Raw genomic sequence first — 13,479 nt, forward strand, 5'->3', positions numbered from 1 at the left:
AGGCGGAGAGTTGCACTGGATGATGATAAACATGAGAGAGAGAGAGAGAGACACACACTGAATATGCGATAGCAAGAAACAGTTTATTTCAATTAGGCTAGTAAAGCGAATCTCGGATAGGAAGGTGACCAGAGGATTGCGCTTCTACGCGAGGGAACATATATTATAGAGCCGTTTTGTTGCAGTTACAGACGAGCTGAACAGGAAGAATTCCCTTGCTTTCTGAGAGCGAGAAGGAGTGACTCTGAGGCAATGAGACATAAGAACAGTGAAGAAAGTTTCATTTTCTAAAACAAACTGAAACTCACGACTACAGCGCGGAACACAGAAACCATGCACTCTATATACAGTGTGGGGTAATTGCCGTTTCATGCGCATTTTAACGGATCGTTTTCTTTCCTGGTTTACAAGAACCAGGACAAAAGTTTATCTAACGGAACGTATAACAACATACAGCACAAATTTAGACTGTTTACCGGAACGTTGAGCCTTTTAGAAGAACTGTGGTGTTCTTCGCATTGCATAGCTTAGCTGGTATTTTCTTCCTCGCTGGACTGGTGATTTGTGGGTCCGCGGGCGGGTTGTGGATATATATATATTTTTTCTCCCATGGCCTCTGCCAGGATGTACTTTATAACGAGATGCATTTTAATATCCATGATTTGGAAGAGCAACCGGGCTCTTTTATGTCTGCCGTGTGATGAATCTAAATGCGAGGAGCCAAAGCATTGCTCTGGCGCCGTGGTGCTCGGTATCTGCGGCTGCTGCTCCGTCTGCGCCAAACAGAAAAACGAGAGCTGCGGTGGTGTCTACGGTCTGTACGGGACTTGTGACCGGGGGCTCCGGTGCGTGATCAGACCGCCGCTGAACGGTGGATCCATCACGCAGTATGAAGTCGGAGTCTGTGAAGGTTTGTATTCTATTTACACTGTTTCACCATAACGAATACGGCTTATGCTCTGCATAAAAGTTCAAACAAAACACATGTCCATTGTACAAAGATGTTCCACTTTGGCTATCACATCAAAATCACATGTATAGTCTAGTCTAAAATGCATCATATAGAAGTAATTCAAATGAGTTGAAAATAATAGCAATGGGCAATGTTAGCTCTATTAGGCTGCTAGTTAACCTATTATACAATATGCCTAATAATGTTAGACTGGCTAATAATAATAATGAATCGATTATTATTGTGTAGCTGTAGCCTACATACTATGAAGTTATTCCTATTTCAAAAGTGAATGATGTGGCTTTCACGCTGTTTTCATTTCTACAGTCAAAGTAGAGCTACATAACTTGTAGCTGCATATACATGTCTGTCCATGCTGCTGGTCTGGCGGTGTGGTGGGGGTTTGGAATAAGAGCTTGATTGAGCAAGCGAGCTGGTTAATGTGTTTGCAGGATGTCGGTTTTCCATTTCTTTAGGGTAATGCTAACGGGTTTCGTGCTGTTTTTGGACGCGGTGCCAGCCCCTCTTTCCGCTGAGGCTGGTTGGTTTTTCAATGGAATGTCTGCTATGCAACTCAATTTACGCGTCAGCGCCGTTTATTTTACATCGCCCCGAACGAATAGGACATTAACTGTCTGCTAATACCTGGAATCACAGGTGTCGCCTATTATCAAAGACAGTACAATATGAAGATAGGAATAAACTGATTATCCAATAGTAATCCCCGATCACACTTGTAGGCAATATGAAGATAGGAATAAACTGATTATCCAATAGAAATCCCCGATCACACTTGTAGGCAATGCCATGGCGACGTTGGCAAGCTAAGCTCAAGCGCAGAAAAACGTCATCGCTTATAACGTTTGTCTCGCGCCTGACTGCGCGTGTGCAGGCCGTCAAATCAAAGTAATTCCTTCGATATAAAGTCGTTTTAGACGAAAATGAAAACCTAACAGTTTGTCACTTTTACGAGATTGGAGTAATAAAATGTTCAGCTACTTAGACATTGACTCGAATGTAGGCTGTTCTTTAGATTTCGTGAAAATGTACAACTAAGGAATAACTTTTCACTTCTCTTATTGACATCTCAAACCCCAATCCCCGGCCTGGTCTGTTTGGTCTGTTTCACAAGCTTTCCCGGAAGTATTGCGATGTTGCGCCTCGGTTTAGAAACTCTGCTATTATCCTTTGTGGCCATGTCGGAATTCGTGGTAAAATGCCAACATCAGGGTTACCCAACTGACGGCCCGCGGGCCGAATTTTGCCCGTTGGTGGTTTTATTTAGACCCCAAGTTTTAAATCAAATACATTTTTTGTTTCATTGTTGCACATAAAAGACTGTAAAAACAGCAGGAAATCAGCTCCAAGTGATTTTTATTTAAGAAATCTGTCTACAAATGTAAGCAAGATTTGAAATCATTATGTTTTATGCTAACATTATACTGTATCTGTTTAGGCTTCTTGCGGTCAATTTGCAGTCTACAAATTATTTCAAATTGTGTTCCGGCCCACGGACCAACCGCTCAATAACGAATTGGCCTGCGGCTGAATCTAATTGATGATCCCTGGCCTACATTTACCTTTTTAGTAATTTCACTAGTGGAATGTTGATGAAGGGGCTGGAGTCCTTGAACATTGCAGAAATAAACAATCTGACAGCTTTTGATTTAATATTAAATTCCTTTGACATGGGAGAATAGTTCAATAATTGTTTTGTATTTTCTTCAAGCTTCAATCCCCAGTCCCTTCCACCTTTATAGGCTGCAGTCCAAACAATTAAAAGACACACATCAAATTAAGTGGCCCCTTCTGATGATGTATCCTGATGTCTGACGAGTATACACTTGCAGGGCAAGGGGCGAGGAAGGAAATAATGATTTTTAAATGGACCGCCCATGCCCGGAAATTTGTCACTCGTTCATCCTGCGATGATTGTGTTTTCAGCCAGCGGTAGCATGTGGGTGCTTTATAAGCACTACACTCAATTATGATTGCATGTCTACTTATATTAAATATATCATTATTAATATACGCCTACTGTATGATAGCTGGCTAACTAACGTTAGCCTGCCTAGCTGGAACTTCTGAAGAAGAAAAATGTTTTATTTCTACAATTTCCGAAAGATAACCAAACAAAAACGTATTTACTTTTTACAAGACGTGTTTGTGCCATCATGTGCATTAGTAGCACAATTTGTAACTTATTTGCATTCGTTTTTACTTACACTTGTATGTTGACTTCTCCATTGATGTTGTTTTTAAGTTTTGGCAGACTTTTCTTAGCGGATGAACAATCATCGCGAATTGAATTCTGTGGAGTTTCAGGCCCGGAGTGAACATAATTGTACACTCGCAAATTTGACTGAAAACGAGGGCTGAGGGGCTTACCTTGCAAACTTCCCTTGTTTGGCTAATCATTTGAACCGCCCTCCAAGATGGGGATGGGGATTCCCCCAAGGGCATAAGGAGGGTAAGTGGACGAGGGTGTCTTTATTGAGTTTGAACTGAAGTTTGAACCGAAGCCATTGAATCCAGTGGAGGCTGCTGAGAGAAGGAGGGCTCATAATAATGTCTGGAATGGAGTCAATGGAGTGGTATCAACCACATCAAAGACGTGGTTTACATGTGTTTAATACCATTCCATTGACTCCATTCCAGCCATTATTATGGGCCGTCCTCCCCTCAGCAGTCTCCACCGATAGGATCCCAGTGGAGAGGAAAACGGATTAATATAATGAATGCTTTTAAAGCCAATGTGATATCTGTTACAGTATGTCTCATTCTAAAGGCGCTGACAGACTGTGCCGTGGACGGGGTTACCCATTCATTTTCAGTGAAGCCTAGGCGGGGGGCGAAATTCTATCTAGGCGGACAGCCCGAGCGGTCAGTTGTGCTCCTGCTTGTGGAAACCGCTCAGCTGAGGCAGAGAAAACAGGATTCTGCAATGCGAGAGGGATAACTGGGCCAAAAATGAGTCTTTTCCAGCAGGTGGCGTTTTTTTGGCAAGGAGGTTTTGTGTGGAGGTCAATGAGAGAGTGTCAAATTTGGTAAAAAAGAAATTGAATGGATAATTTGCTATGTGTGACCGAATAGAGGTTTCGCAATGATTAGGTTGTTACGAGTGTACTGATATAAGTAAGACACAAAACATCCCGGCAACTTTGAGAAAAAAACACTTTATACCGATCCTCGATTTCGGCGATGTCATCTACAAAATGGCTTCCAACACTCTACTCAGCAAACTGGATGCAGTCTATCATAGTGCCATCCGTTTTGTCACCAAAGCACCTTATACCACCCACCACTGCGACTTGTATGCTCTAGTCGGCTGGCCCTCGCTACATATTCGTCGCCAGACCCACTGGCTCCAGGTCATCTACAAGTCCATGCTAGGTAAAGCTCCGCCTTATCTCAGTTCACTGGTCACGATGGCAACACCCATCCGTAGCACACGCTCCAGCAGGTGTATCTCACTGATCATCCCTAAAGCCAACACCTCATTTGGCCGCCTTTCGTTCCAGTACTCTGCTGCCTGTGACTGGAATGAACTGCAAAAATCGCTGAAGTTGGAGACTTTTATCTCCCTCACCAACTTCAAACATCAGCTATCCGAGCAGCTAACCGATCGCTGCAGCTGTACATAGTCTATTGGTAAATAGCCCACCCATTTTCACCTACCTCATCCCCATACTGTTTTTATACTGTTTTTTTTATTTTATTTATTTATTTATTTACTTTTCTGCTCTTTTGCACACCAATATCTCTACCTGTACATGACCATCTGATCATTTATCACCCCAGTGTTAATCTGCAAAATTGTATTATTCGCCTACCTCCTCATGCCTTTTGCACACATTGTATATAGACTGCCCATTTTTTTTCTACTGTGTTATTGACTTGTTAATTGCTTACTCCATGTGTAACTCTGTGTTGTCTGTTCACACTGCTATGCTTTATCTTGGCCAGGTCGCAGTTGCAAATGAGAACTTGTTCTCAACTAGCCTACCTGGTTAAATAAAGGTGAAATAAAATAAAAATAAATAAAAAATATTGAAGTTGTACCTTGTCGTCACTTGTTACCATAGCCACAAAGTAATAACCCCCTCTTATTTCTACAATTTATCTCCTTAAAATATTATTCTAAACCTAACCTTAACCTCACTACTGACATTATGCCTAACCTTTAATGAAGAACAAAAATGTACTTTTAGTTTTCAGGAATTATTACGTTGTGCCTGTTGTTCACATGCGTATTTGCCCTCTCATTGGCTAGAATGGTCCCACCTGATCTTGCCTCCTCCCGTCTGGCCTCTATTTTCGAAGACATTTATTTTCATTGTTTTCAAAGATGGCGCCAACATACTTCGTAGCTCTGCTTTTAGCCCCTAAGCACAAGCATTTTGCTACACCCGCAATAAACATCTGATAAGTATGTGTATGTGACCAATAAAATGTGATTTGATTTGATTTAGAGTATCTGGTCAATATAACAGATTATCTGTGATTCTGCTCTATTATTTGTTGTTGACCAATCACTGTCAAAAACAAAAAAAAAAACGGAGCCCGTGATTGGTGATACAGAAGGACCAGCTAACTTGTCCACTAGCTAGCTGGCTAACACCAGTCACATTTAACAATTAGAATCATAGTTTTCTAACCCATTTTTGGATTAATAATTTCTGTTGCATGTAAGTATGTTTTTATGCATGCTTATGTTGTTATAGCGTTAATTTATTCGCAATTTGATAAAGTTTGTTTATTTCGTTGCTATGTTCACCGGCGGCTGTCGCATAGACTGGGCTGTCGTCCTCGTATGTGAAGGCACTAGCCGCTTTTACTAGAGAGACAAGTTGTGTACTCGGCCGGGAACTTTACGATATTCTGCTGGATGTCTGAAAAGCGCTTAAATACTTAAATGAAATGAACCCTTTACACTCGTGGGAAGTGACCTATATGGATAGGGCCAAAATGAAATGTTTATAACAGAAGAATTATGAGAAGCATATGCATAACCATGGTAGCAATTGAAAGGGAACAATTTGGAGATTATGGGGAAATTATCCGAGCAAAACTGAGGACACAACAGTTCACCTTACACAAGACTGAATCCAAACATTACACTGTGGATTTTATGTGCATTTTACATTTACTGTACTTTTGGCAGCATTTGTTGATAACGAAATCTGAAAATAATCTGTATACATTCAGTAACATAATAATATTCATGGGAAATGTGGGGTAAGGTGCAACATAAGACAAAAAAATGACAAGGGTTTGAGTAAGCGGTCTAACTGGAGTCTCCAAGTAGCCAAATCAAATCAAATTGTATTTGTCACATACAAATGGTTAGCAGATGTTAATGTGAGTGTAGCGAAATTCTTGTGCTTCTAGTTCCGACAATGCAGTAATAACCAACGAGTAATCTAGCTAACAATTCCAAAACTACTACCTTATACACACAAGTGTAAAGGAATAAAAAATATGTACATAAAGATATATGAATGAGTGATGGTACAGAGCGGCATAGGCAAGGTGCAGTAGATGGTATCGAGTACAGTATATACATATGAGATGAGTATGTAAACAAAGTGGCATAGTTCAAAGTGGCTAGTGATACATGTATTACATGAAGATGCAGTAGATGATATAGAGTACAGTATATACGTATACATATGAGATAAATAATGTAGGGTATGTAAACATTATATTAAGTAGAATTGTTTAAAGTGGCTAGTGATATATTTTACATCAATTCCCATCAATTCCCATTATTAAAGTGGCTGGAGTTGAGTCAGTGTGTTGGCAGCAGCCACACAATGTTAGTGGTGGCTGTTTAACAGTCTGATGGCCTTGAGATAGAAGCTGTTTTTCAGTCTCTCGGTCCCAGCTTTGATGCACCTGTACTGACCTCGCCTTCTGGATGATAGCGGGGTGAACAGGCAGTGGCTCGGGTGGTTGTTGTCCTTGATGATCTTTATGGCCTTCCTGTGACATCGGGTGGTGTAGATGTCCTGGAGGGCAGGTTGTTTGCCCCCCCCCCGGTGATGCGTTGTGCAGACCTCACTACCCTCTGGAGAGCCTTACGGTTGTGGACGGAGCAGTTGCCGTACCAGGCGGTGATACAGCCCGCCAGGATGCTCTCGATTGTGCATCTGTAGAAGTTTGTGAGTGCTTTTGGTGACAAGCCGAATTTCTTCAGCCTCCTGAGGTTGAAGAGGCGCTGCTGCGCCTTCTTCACGATGCTGTCTGTGTGGGTGGACCAATTCAGTTTGTCTGTGATGTGTACGCCGAGGAACTTAAAACGTACTACCCTTTCCACTACTGTTCCATCGATGTGGATAGGGGGGTGTTCCCTCTGCTGTTTCCTGAAGTCCACAATCATCTCCTTAGTTTTGTTGACGTTGAGTGTGAGGTTATTTTCCTGACACCACACTCCGAGGGCCTTCACCTCCTCCCTGTAGGCCGTCTCGTCGTTTTTGGTAATCAAGCCTACCACTGTTGTGTCGTCCGCAAACTTTATGATTGAGTTGGAGGCGTGCGTGGCCACGCAGTCGTGGGTGAACAGGGAGTACAGGAGAGGGCTCAGAACGCACCCTTGTGGGGCCCCAGTGTTGAGGATCAGCGGGGTGGAGATGTTGTTACCTACCCTCACCACCTGGGGGCGGCCCGTCAGGAAGTCCAGTACCCAGTTGCACAGAGCAGGGTCGAGACCCAGGGTCTCGAGCTTGATGACGAGTTTGGAGGGTACTATGGTGTTAAATGCTGAGTAGTCTGTCGATGAACAGCATTCTCACATAGGTATTCCTCTTGTCCAGATGGGTTAGGGCAGTGTGCAGTGTGGTTGAGATTGCATCGTCTGTGGACCTATTTGGGCGGTAAGCAAATTGGAGTGGGTTTGGGGTGTCAGGTAGGGTGGAGGTGATATGGTCCTTGATTAGTCTCTCAAAGCACTTCATGATGACGGAGGTGAGTGCTACGGGGCGGTAGTCATTTAGCTCAGTTACCTTAGCTTTCTTGGGAACAGGAACAATGGTGGCCCTCTTGAAGCATGTGGGAACAGCAGACTGGGATAGGGATCGATTGAATATGTCTGTAAACACACCAGCCAGCTAGTCTGCGCATGCTCTGAGGGTGCGGCTGGGGATGCCGTCTGGGCCTGCAGCCTTGCGAGGGTTAACACGTTTAAATGTTTTACTCACCTCGGCTGCAGTGAAGGAGAGTCCGCATGTTTTGGTTGCGGGCCGTGTCAGTGGCACTGTATTGTCCTCAAAGCGGGCAAAAAAGTTATTTAGTCTGCCTGGGAGCAAGGCATCCTGGTCCGTGAATGGGCTGGTTTTCTTTTTGTAATCCGTGATTAACTGTAGACCCTGCCACATACCTCTTTTGTCTGAGCCGTTGAATTGTGATTCTACTTTGTCTCTATACTGACGCTTAGCTTGTTTGATTGCCTTGCGGATGGAATAGCTACACTGTTTGTATTCGGTCATGTTTCCGGTCACCTTGCCCTGATTAAAAGCAGTGGTTCGTGCTTTCAGTTTCACGCGAATGCTGCCATCAATCCACGGTTTCTGGTTTGGGAATGTTTTAATCGTTGCTATGGGAACGACATCTTCAATGCACGTTCTAATGAACTCGCTCACCGAATCAGCGTATTCGTCAATGTTGTTGTCCGACGCAATACGAAACATATCCCAGTCCACTTGATGGAATCAGATTGGTCGGACCAGCGTTGAACAGACCTCAGCGTGGGAGCTTCTTGTTTTAGTTTCACACCTCTCCAAAGTGCACAAAGTTAGTAAATCATTTCAGTCCACTTTTTTGACTCAAGGTCCTTTTTTGAGGTCTCCTAGCTGTGCCATTAATAAATATTCTTTGGGATCGGTGTCCCTTCCACAGGACGGTTGAGCTAACATAGGCTTATGCGATTAGCATGAGGTTGTAAGTAACAAGAACATTTTCCAGGACATAGACATATCAGATACTGGCAGAAAACTTAAATGATTGTTAATCTTACTGCACTGTCCAATTTACAGTCGCTATTACAGTGAAAGAATACCATGATATTGTTTGAGGAGAGTGTACAATTTTTAACATGAAAAGTCTTGATACAACATTTTGAACAGAAATGCAATGGTTCATTGGATCAGTCTTAAACGTTTCACACACTGATGCCATCTGGTGGCCAAAATCTAAATTCCATCTGGGATGGAATAATACATTATGGTCTTTCTCTTGCATTTCAAAGATGATGGTACAAAAAAATACAAAATAATGTTGTTTTTTCCTTTGTATTATCTTTTACCAGATATATTATGTTATATTCTACTACATTCCTTTCACATTTCCATAAATGTCAAAGTGTTTCCTTTCAAATGGTACCAATAATATGCATATCCTTTCTTCAGGGCCTGAGCTACAGGCAGTTCGATTTGGGAATGTCACTTTAGGCGAAAATTGTGAAAAGGGGCGAATCCTTAAGAGGTTTTTAAGGAACTGAAGCAAGCACACTTGTATTTGTTAGTTTGGAACTCAGCCCTACATCCCAACCATCACACAAGTACTGTTTTTGTTTTGTCACGGCCGTCGTTGAAGGAAGACCAAAGCTCAGCGTGGTGAGCGTACATGATCCTTTATTTTGTAATGATGCCAACAAAACAAGAAACAATACAAAAACGACTGTGAAGCTTACGAGGGCTAAGTGCCACAAACACAAGTCAACTACCCACACCGAAGGAGGGAAAAAGGGCTACCTAAGTATGATTCTCAATCAGAGACAACGATAGACAGCTGTCCCTGATTGAGAACCATACCTGGCCAAAGCAGAAATAAAGAAACATAGAATACAAAACATAGAATGCCCACCTCACATCACACCCTGACCTAACCAAATAGAGAAATAAAACGGCTCTCAAAGGTCAGGGCGTGACATGTTTACTCAATCTAAAAACTGTCCATTACTAAAGACATCCTCTGGAACTTTGTCGACTAGTAAGTATTTTCTAAACCTCCCGCTTTGGGCTGGATGTATCATTTTGAAGTTCATACATGCGTATTCTTTAGGCAGAATTACTATCTCACCTCAACTAACCACTAAATCCCTAGTTTGAAAGCGACTGTTTTCTGGAACCTGTGCGGCGCCATTTTCCCCTACATTTTCCCCATGTGGGCCAGCCCCCTAGCAATTTGAGTTTCAGCCCCTTGTCATTTGAGTGACAGCTAGCAAACACGCAGCAGAAATAAAGAGAGCATTGACGTGGTGCACATATCTGTACATATTTGACCTAGTACGCAATTTTCGAGGACCACATTTGGCTCGTGAGCACTACTTTCAGATCTACTGGCTAAAAAATATGCAATAGTACCGGAGAATCCTCTTTAATCGCAATCTGGGTCAGGTGGGCATAATTTTAAAGCTTTTACTGCCAACGTGACTAGCTAAGTTTTAAAATATGATCTTGCGGTAAGTCACTTCAGAGAAACAGGTAGTCATTTTGGTAGGCAAAGTATGGATTCATGAGGGCATTGAGGTGCGTGTTCCGCTGCAAATTTTCTTCACAATACGACAAACAGGCTATTTTTGTTCAGAACAACCCAGGGTAGGAAGTTATGTCATTCTTTTAACTGTACATCAAACTTAGTGATCATAAACGTTGACACTATAAATTACACAAGTTTTATAATATGGAAATGTGAAGTGCACATACAAATCCCATACAAAGCTGTAAAGCGGAAACCATGAGGTCTAACGTCACGTATAGCATGTAACTGTACAGCCACTACATTCCAATTTGGGTGCTTATCAGTCACCAAATCTGCCATTTTCAACTCGTGTACAGGTTGTTAGTGTAAAGGGCTACTCAGGCTTTATTTAACCAAATGAATCAAATGAGATTCATAGCCTATTACTGCTCAAAGATATGAAAGCTTTTCCTATATATGACAATATCTGTGTGGAGAAAGACAACCCCTGACATTATTTACCCTATATGCAGCCTTACTGTAGACACAAACAGAGCCTTAGAGGACGCCACAGAGAGAGACACAAGGGGTCGGGTTTCAACAGGGGTGGCCATTAATGGAAACATGTTAATGAGAGTCTGATATGTTTGGCCAGTAAGTAGTCTCTCAGATGGGTAATGTCTAATGCAAGGCCTGTGGAACAAAAAAAAAAGCAAAGGTCTCCTGGAGGGTTGAACCAGATCAAAGCATGGAACGCCAGTTACACCACCACTACAGAGCATGACCTTCGCCCCACCCGCACACTCCCCACGTCCAACCTTCGATGTTCCCCGTTCCCCACAGGGCCTTTCCCCAACATATTAGAGCTATAGTCACCCCCACCGCCAAACCCTAATGTTCCCTTAGCTGTCCCCAGAGACCTTAATATTCACCTGGCTCATCAGAGCCCTAGTAGTCACCATGCGCTGACATGCCTGCTGCTGTTCATAGTGTCACAGAGGCAGAGCACACAATGGGTCATGCCTCATGACAGCTAATGTCGGCTGTAATGACTCATGATGAATGATGATGAGTGTCACAACGACACAGGCAGAGTGCGGGCCTTTGTTGGTGTAGCAAAAGGGCCTCTGCTCCGCCATACCTCAGAGGCACTTCAGTCAGATACTGTTACTGTCGGAGAGCTTCTCCCTTTACACAAAGGGTCAGATGAAATGAATGCCTTTTAGCCCCTAAACTTATATCCAGGCAGTCCTGGGCAGGTGTTCAAATGAATCCGATCACATTTCAAAACCAACAGGTCATATCAGCCAGAGCCAGGAATTCTCACTGATCACTCTCACTTCGGACAATCACACTGGGTATAAGTGGCTTACCCCAAGCTCACCTCCACCAGATCCTCAGAACGGTGCCTGGCTAATGGGATAACGTGGAACAAAGAGCGCCAGGAGACTGAAGGCTCTGGGGCTTCAGGGTCGTCCTAGTGGGGATGATGGCCCTGCTGTGGATGCTATGTATTTTTCTTTTCCAGTTCCCCAGTTAGTGCTGTTGGATGGTCTGGGTTTCAGGGGACATTAGCTGCACTCAGGAGCTCTCTGACACAGAAGTTACATTACCGCTCAGGCAGGCAGCTCCAAGTTTCAGGCCAAATACCGCCTCAAGGCTCTCATCCTTTACAACACACTGACTGTCTGACATCCAATCTGTCATTTCTATTTCTACATCATTTTGCTGTTGTATAGTTTGACAGCCATGTGAGAGATAAACAACTGCAGTGATAATTATTATCTGATTTTGAACAGTATCACACTACCAGACACAAGTGTTTGTAGTCAGTAGTTTACAAGGTTTTTGAAGTATGTAGATGGAATAATAATCGCTCATGCATATGTATGTACGTATGTATGTCTCAATGAATTACTTTATACATCATTCACAGAATGATTAGAGGGAGGAAGGAGAGCTTCCTATTCACTTGGGCCGATTAAAGAGGAAATTGAGGTAAACAATAGGTTCTACCTTATCCTTGATGTTAACCATATTGGAAGTAATTGATTACATGCACTAGTTGTTTAGAGTCTGAATGGTCTGTCTCATAGGAATAGCTCCCAGGTCTACCAGGGGGCATTATGCAAATATATGGCTACAAATTGTGTAATGCTAACATAATATAGTATTTAGAAAACACTTTTATACAAAGAAATATAATGAGTGCATAACATTTTAGTGTATGTGTCCCCAGTGGGAATCGAAACCACGACCCTGGCGTTTCTAGCAACCCCTACCCCTACCCTCAGTGGGCTTACACAATAGGGTCTTCTTGGGGTGTCTGTCACTGAACACGAAGCCATCATCTGGCCCCAAATGGCAAAGCTATAGCTGTGAATGACTTTGAAGTGACACTGTTCTTAAAAAGTACGCCATGAATCCCAAGCATGGAGTTCCTCGCACACCATGGTGTCACAGTACACCATTGTCACATTGTTTGAGTGGCTCTCAAGGAGTAATAGTCTAAATTAACCAGAAGACAATGAGTGCAATTATAGGAATGGTTAAGTAATGATCATAACCGAATGAGGCTGTATGGCAAAATTACTAGTTGATCTTGGTTATGAACTCATCTAAAGATTATTAATCAAAATTGGACTGCGGTCAACACAAGATTCATTGCATCAGTGCTTTTCAAATCTAAATTAAAGTCCCTCCATTGATGCCCAACAGTGGTGTTGATCAAATGTTGATGTGAAATTAAATGTCACTGAGATAAGACCAGAGCCGTGTTACAATGCTAGAAAAACAAATTTCAATGTGTGCCGTGCAATATGGCTGGCTCTGGCTGGCTCCCTTGTTTCTCAAATGGTAATGTGGCCAAATGAAATTGTTTTCTTTCTACATAGAAATGTCTTCTGTCTTCTGTCAAGAAGAAGGTTAAAAACTTGAGAGGAACTAGGACACATCCTCTTCCTCTTTTCGCTTGGCTCACAGAAGCAGATCTGAATGTTAGTGACGCTGCCTGCTTGTCAGACTTATGCCAAATAATTTAGTGCGTTAAAAACAACATTACATCATTC

At 42.6% G+C, this 13,479-nt stretch overlaps 1 protein-coding gene across 2 annotated transcripts in view; it reads left to right on the forward strand.

Moving 5' to 3' along the window:
- Window positions 1–609: 609 nt before the first annotated feature.
- Window positions 610–13,479, forward strand: part of crim1 (cysteine rich transmembrane BMP regulator 1 (chordin-like)) — a 128,615-nt gene continuing 115,745 nt past the window's right edge. For both annotated transcript variants that reach the window (XM_065004171.1, XM_065004172.1), the window contains exon 1: window positions 610–910. In XM_065004171.1, coding sequence (XP_064860243.1) covers window positions 610–910 — 301 coding nt within the window. The remainder of the gene's footprint in view (window positions 911–13,479) is intronic.

The sequence above is a fragment of the Oncorhynchus nerka genome, linkage group LG18, assembly GCF_034236695.1.
Source record: "Oncorhynchus nerka isolate Pitt River linkage group LG18, Oner_Uvic_2.0, whole genome shotgun sequence".
Classification (NCBI taxonomy): domain Eukaryota; kingdom Metazoa; phylum Chordata; class Actinopteri; order Salmoniformes; family Salmonidae; genus Oncorhynchus; species Oncorhynchus nerka.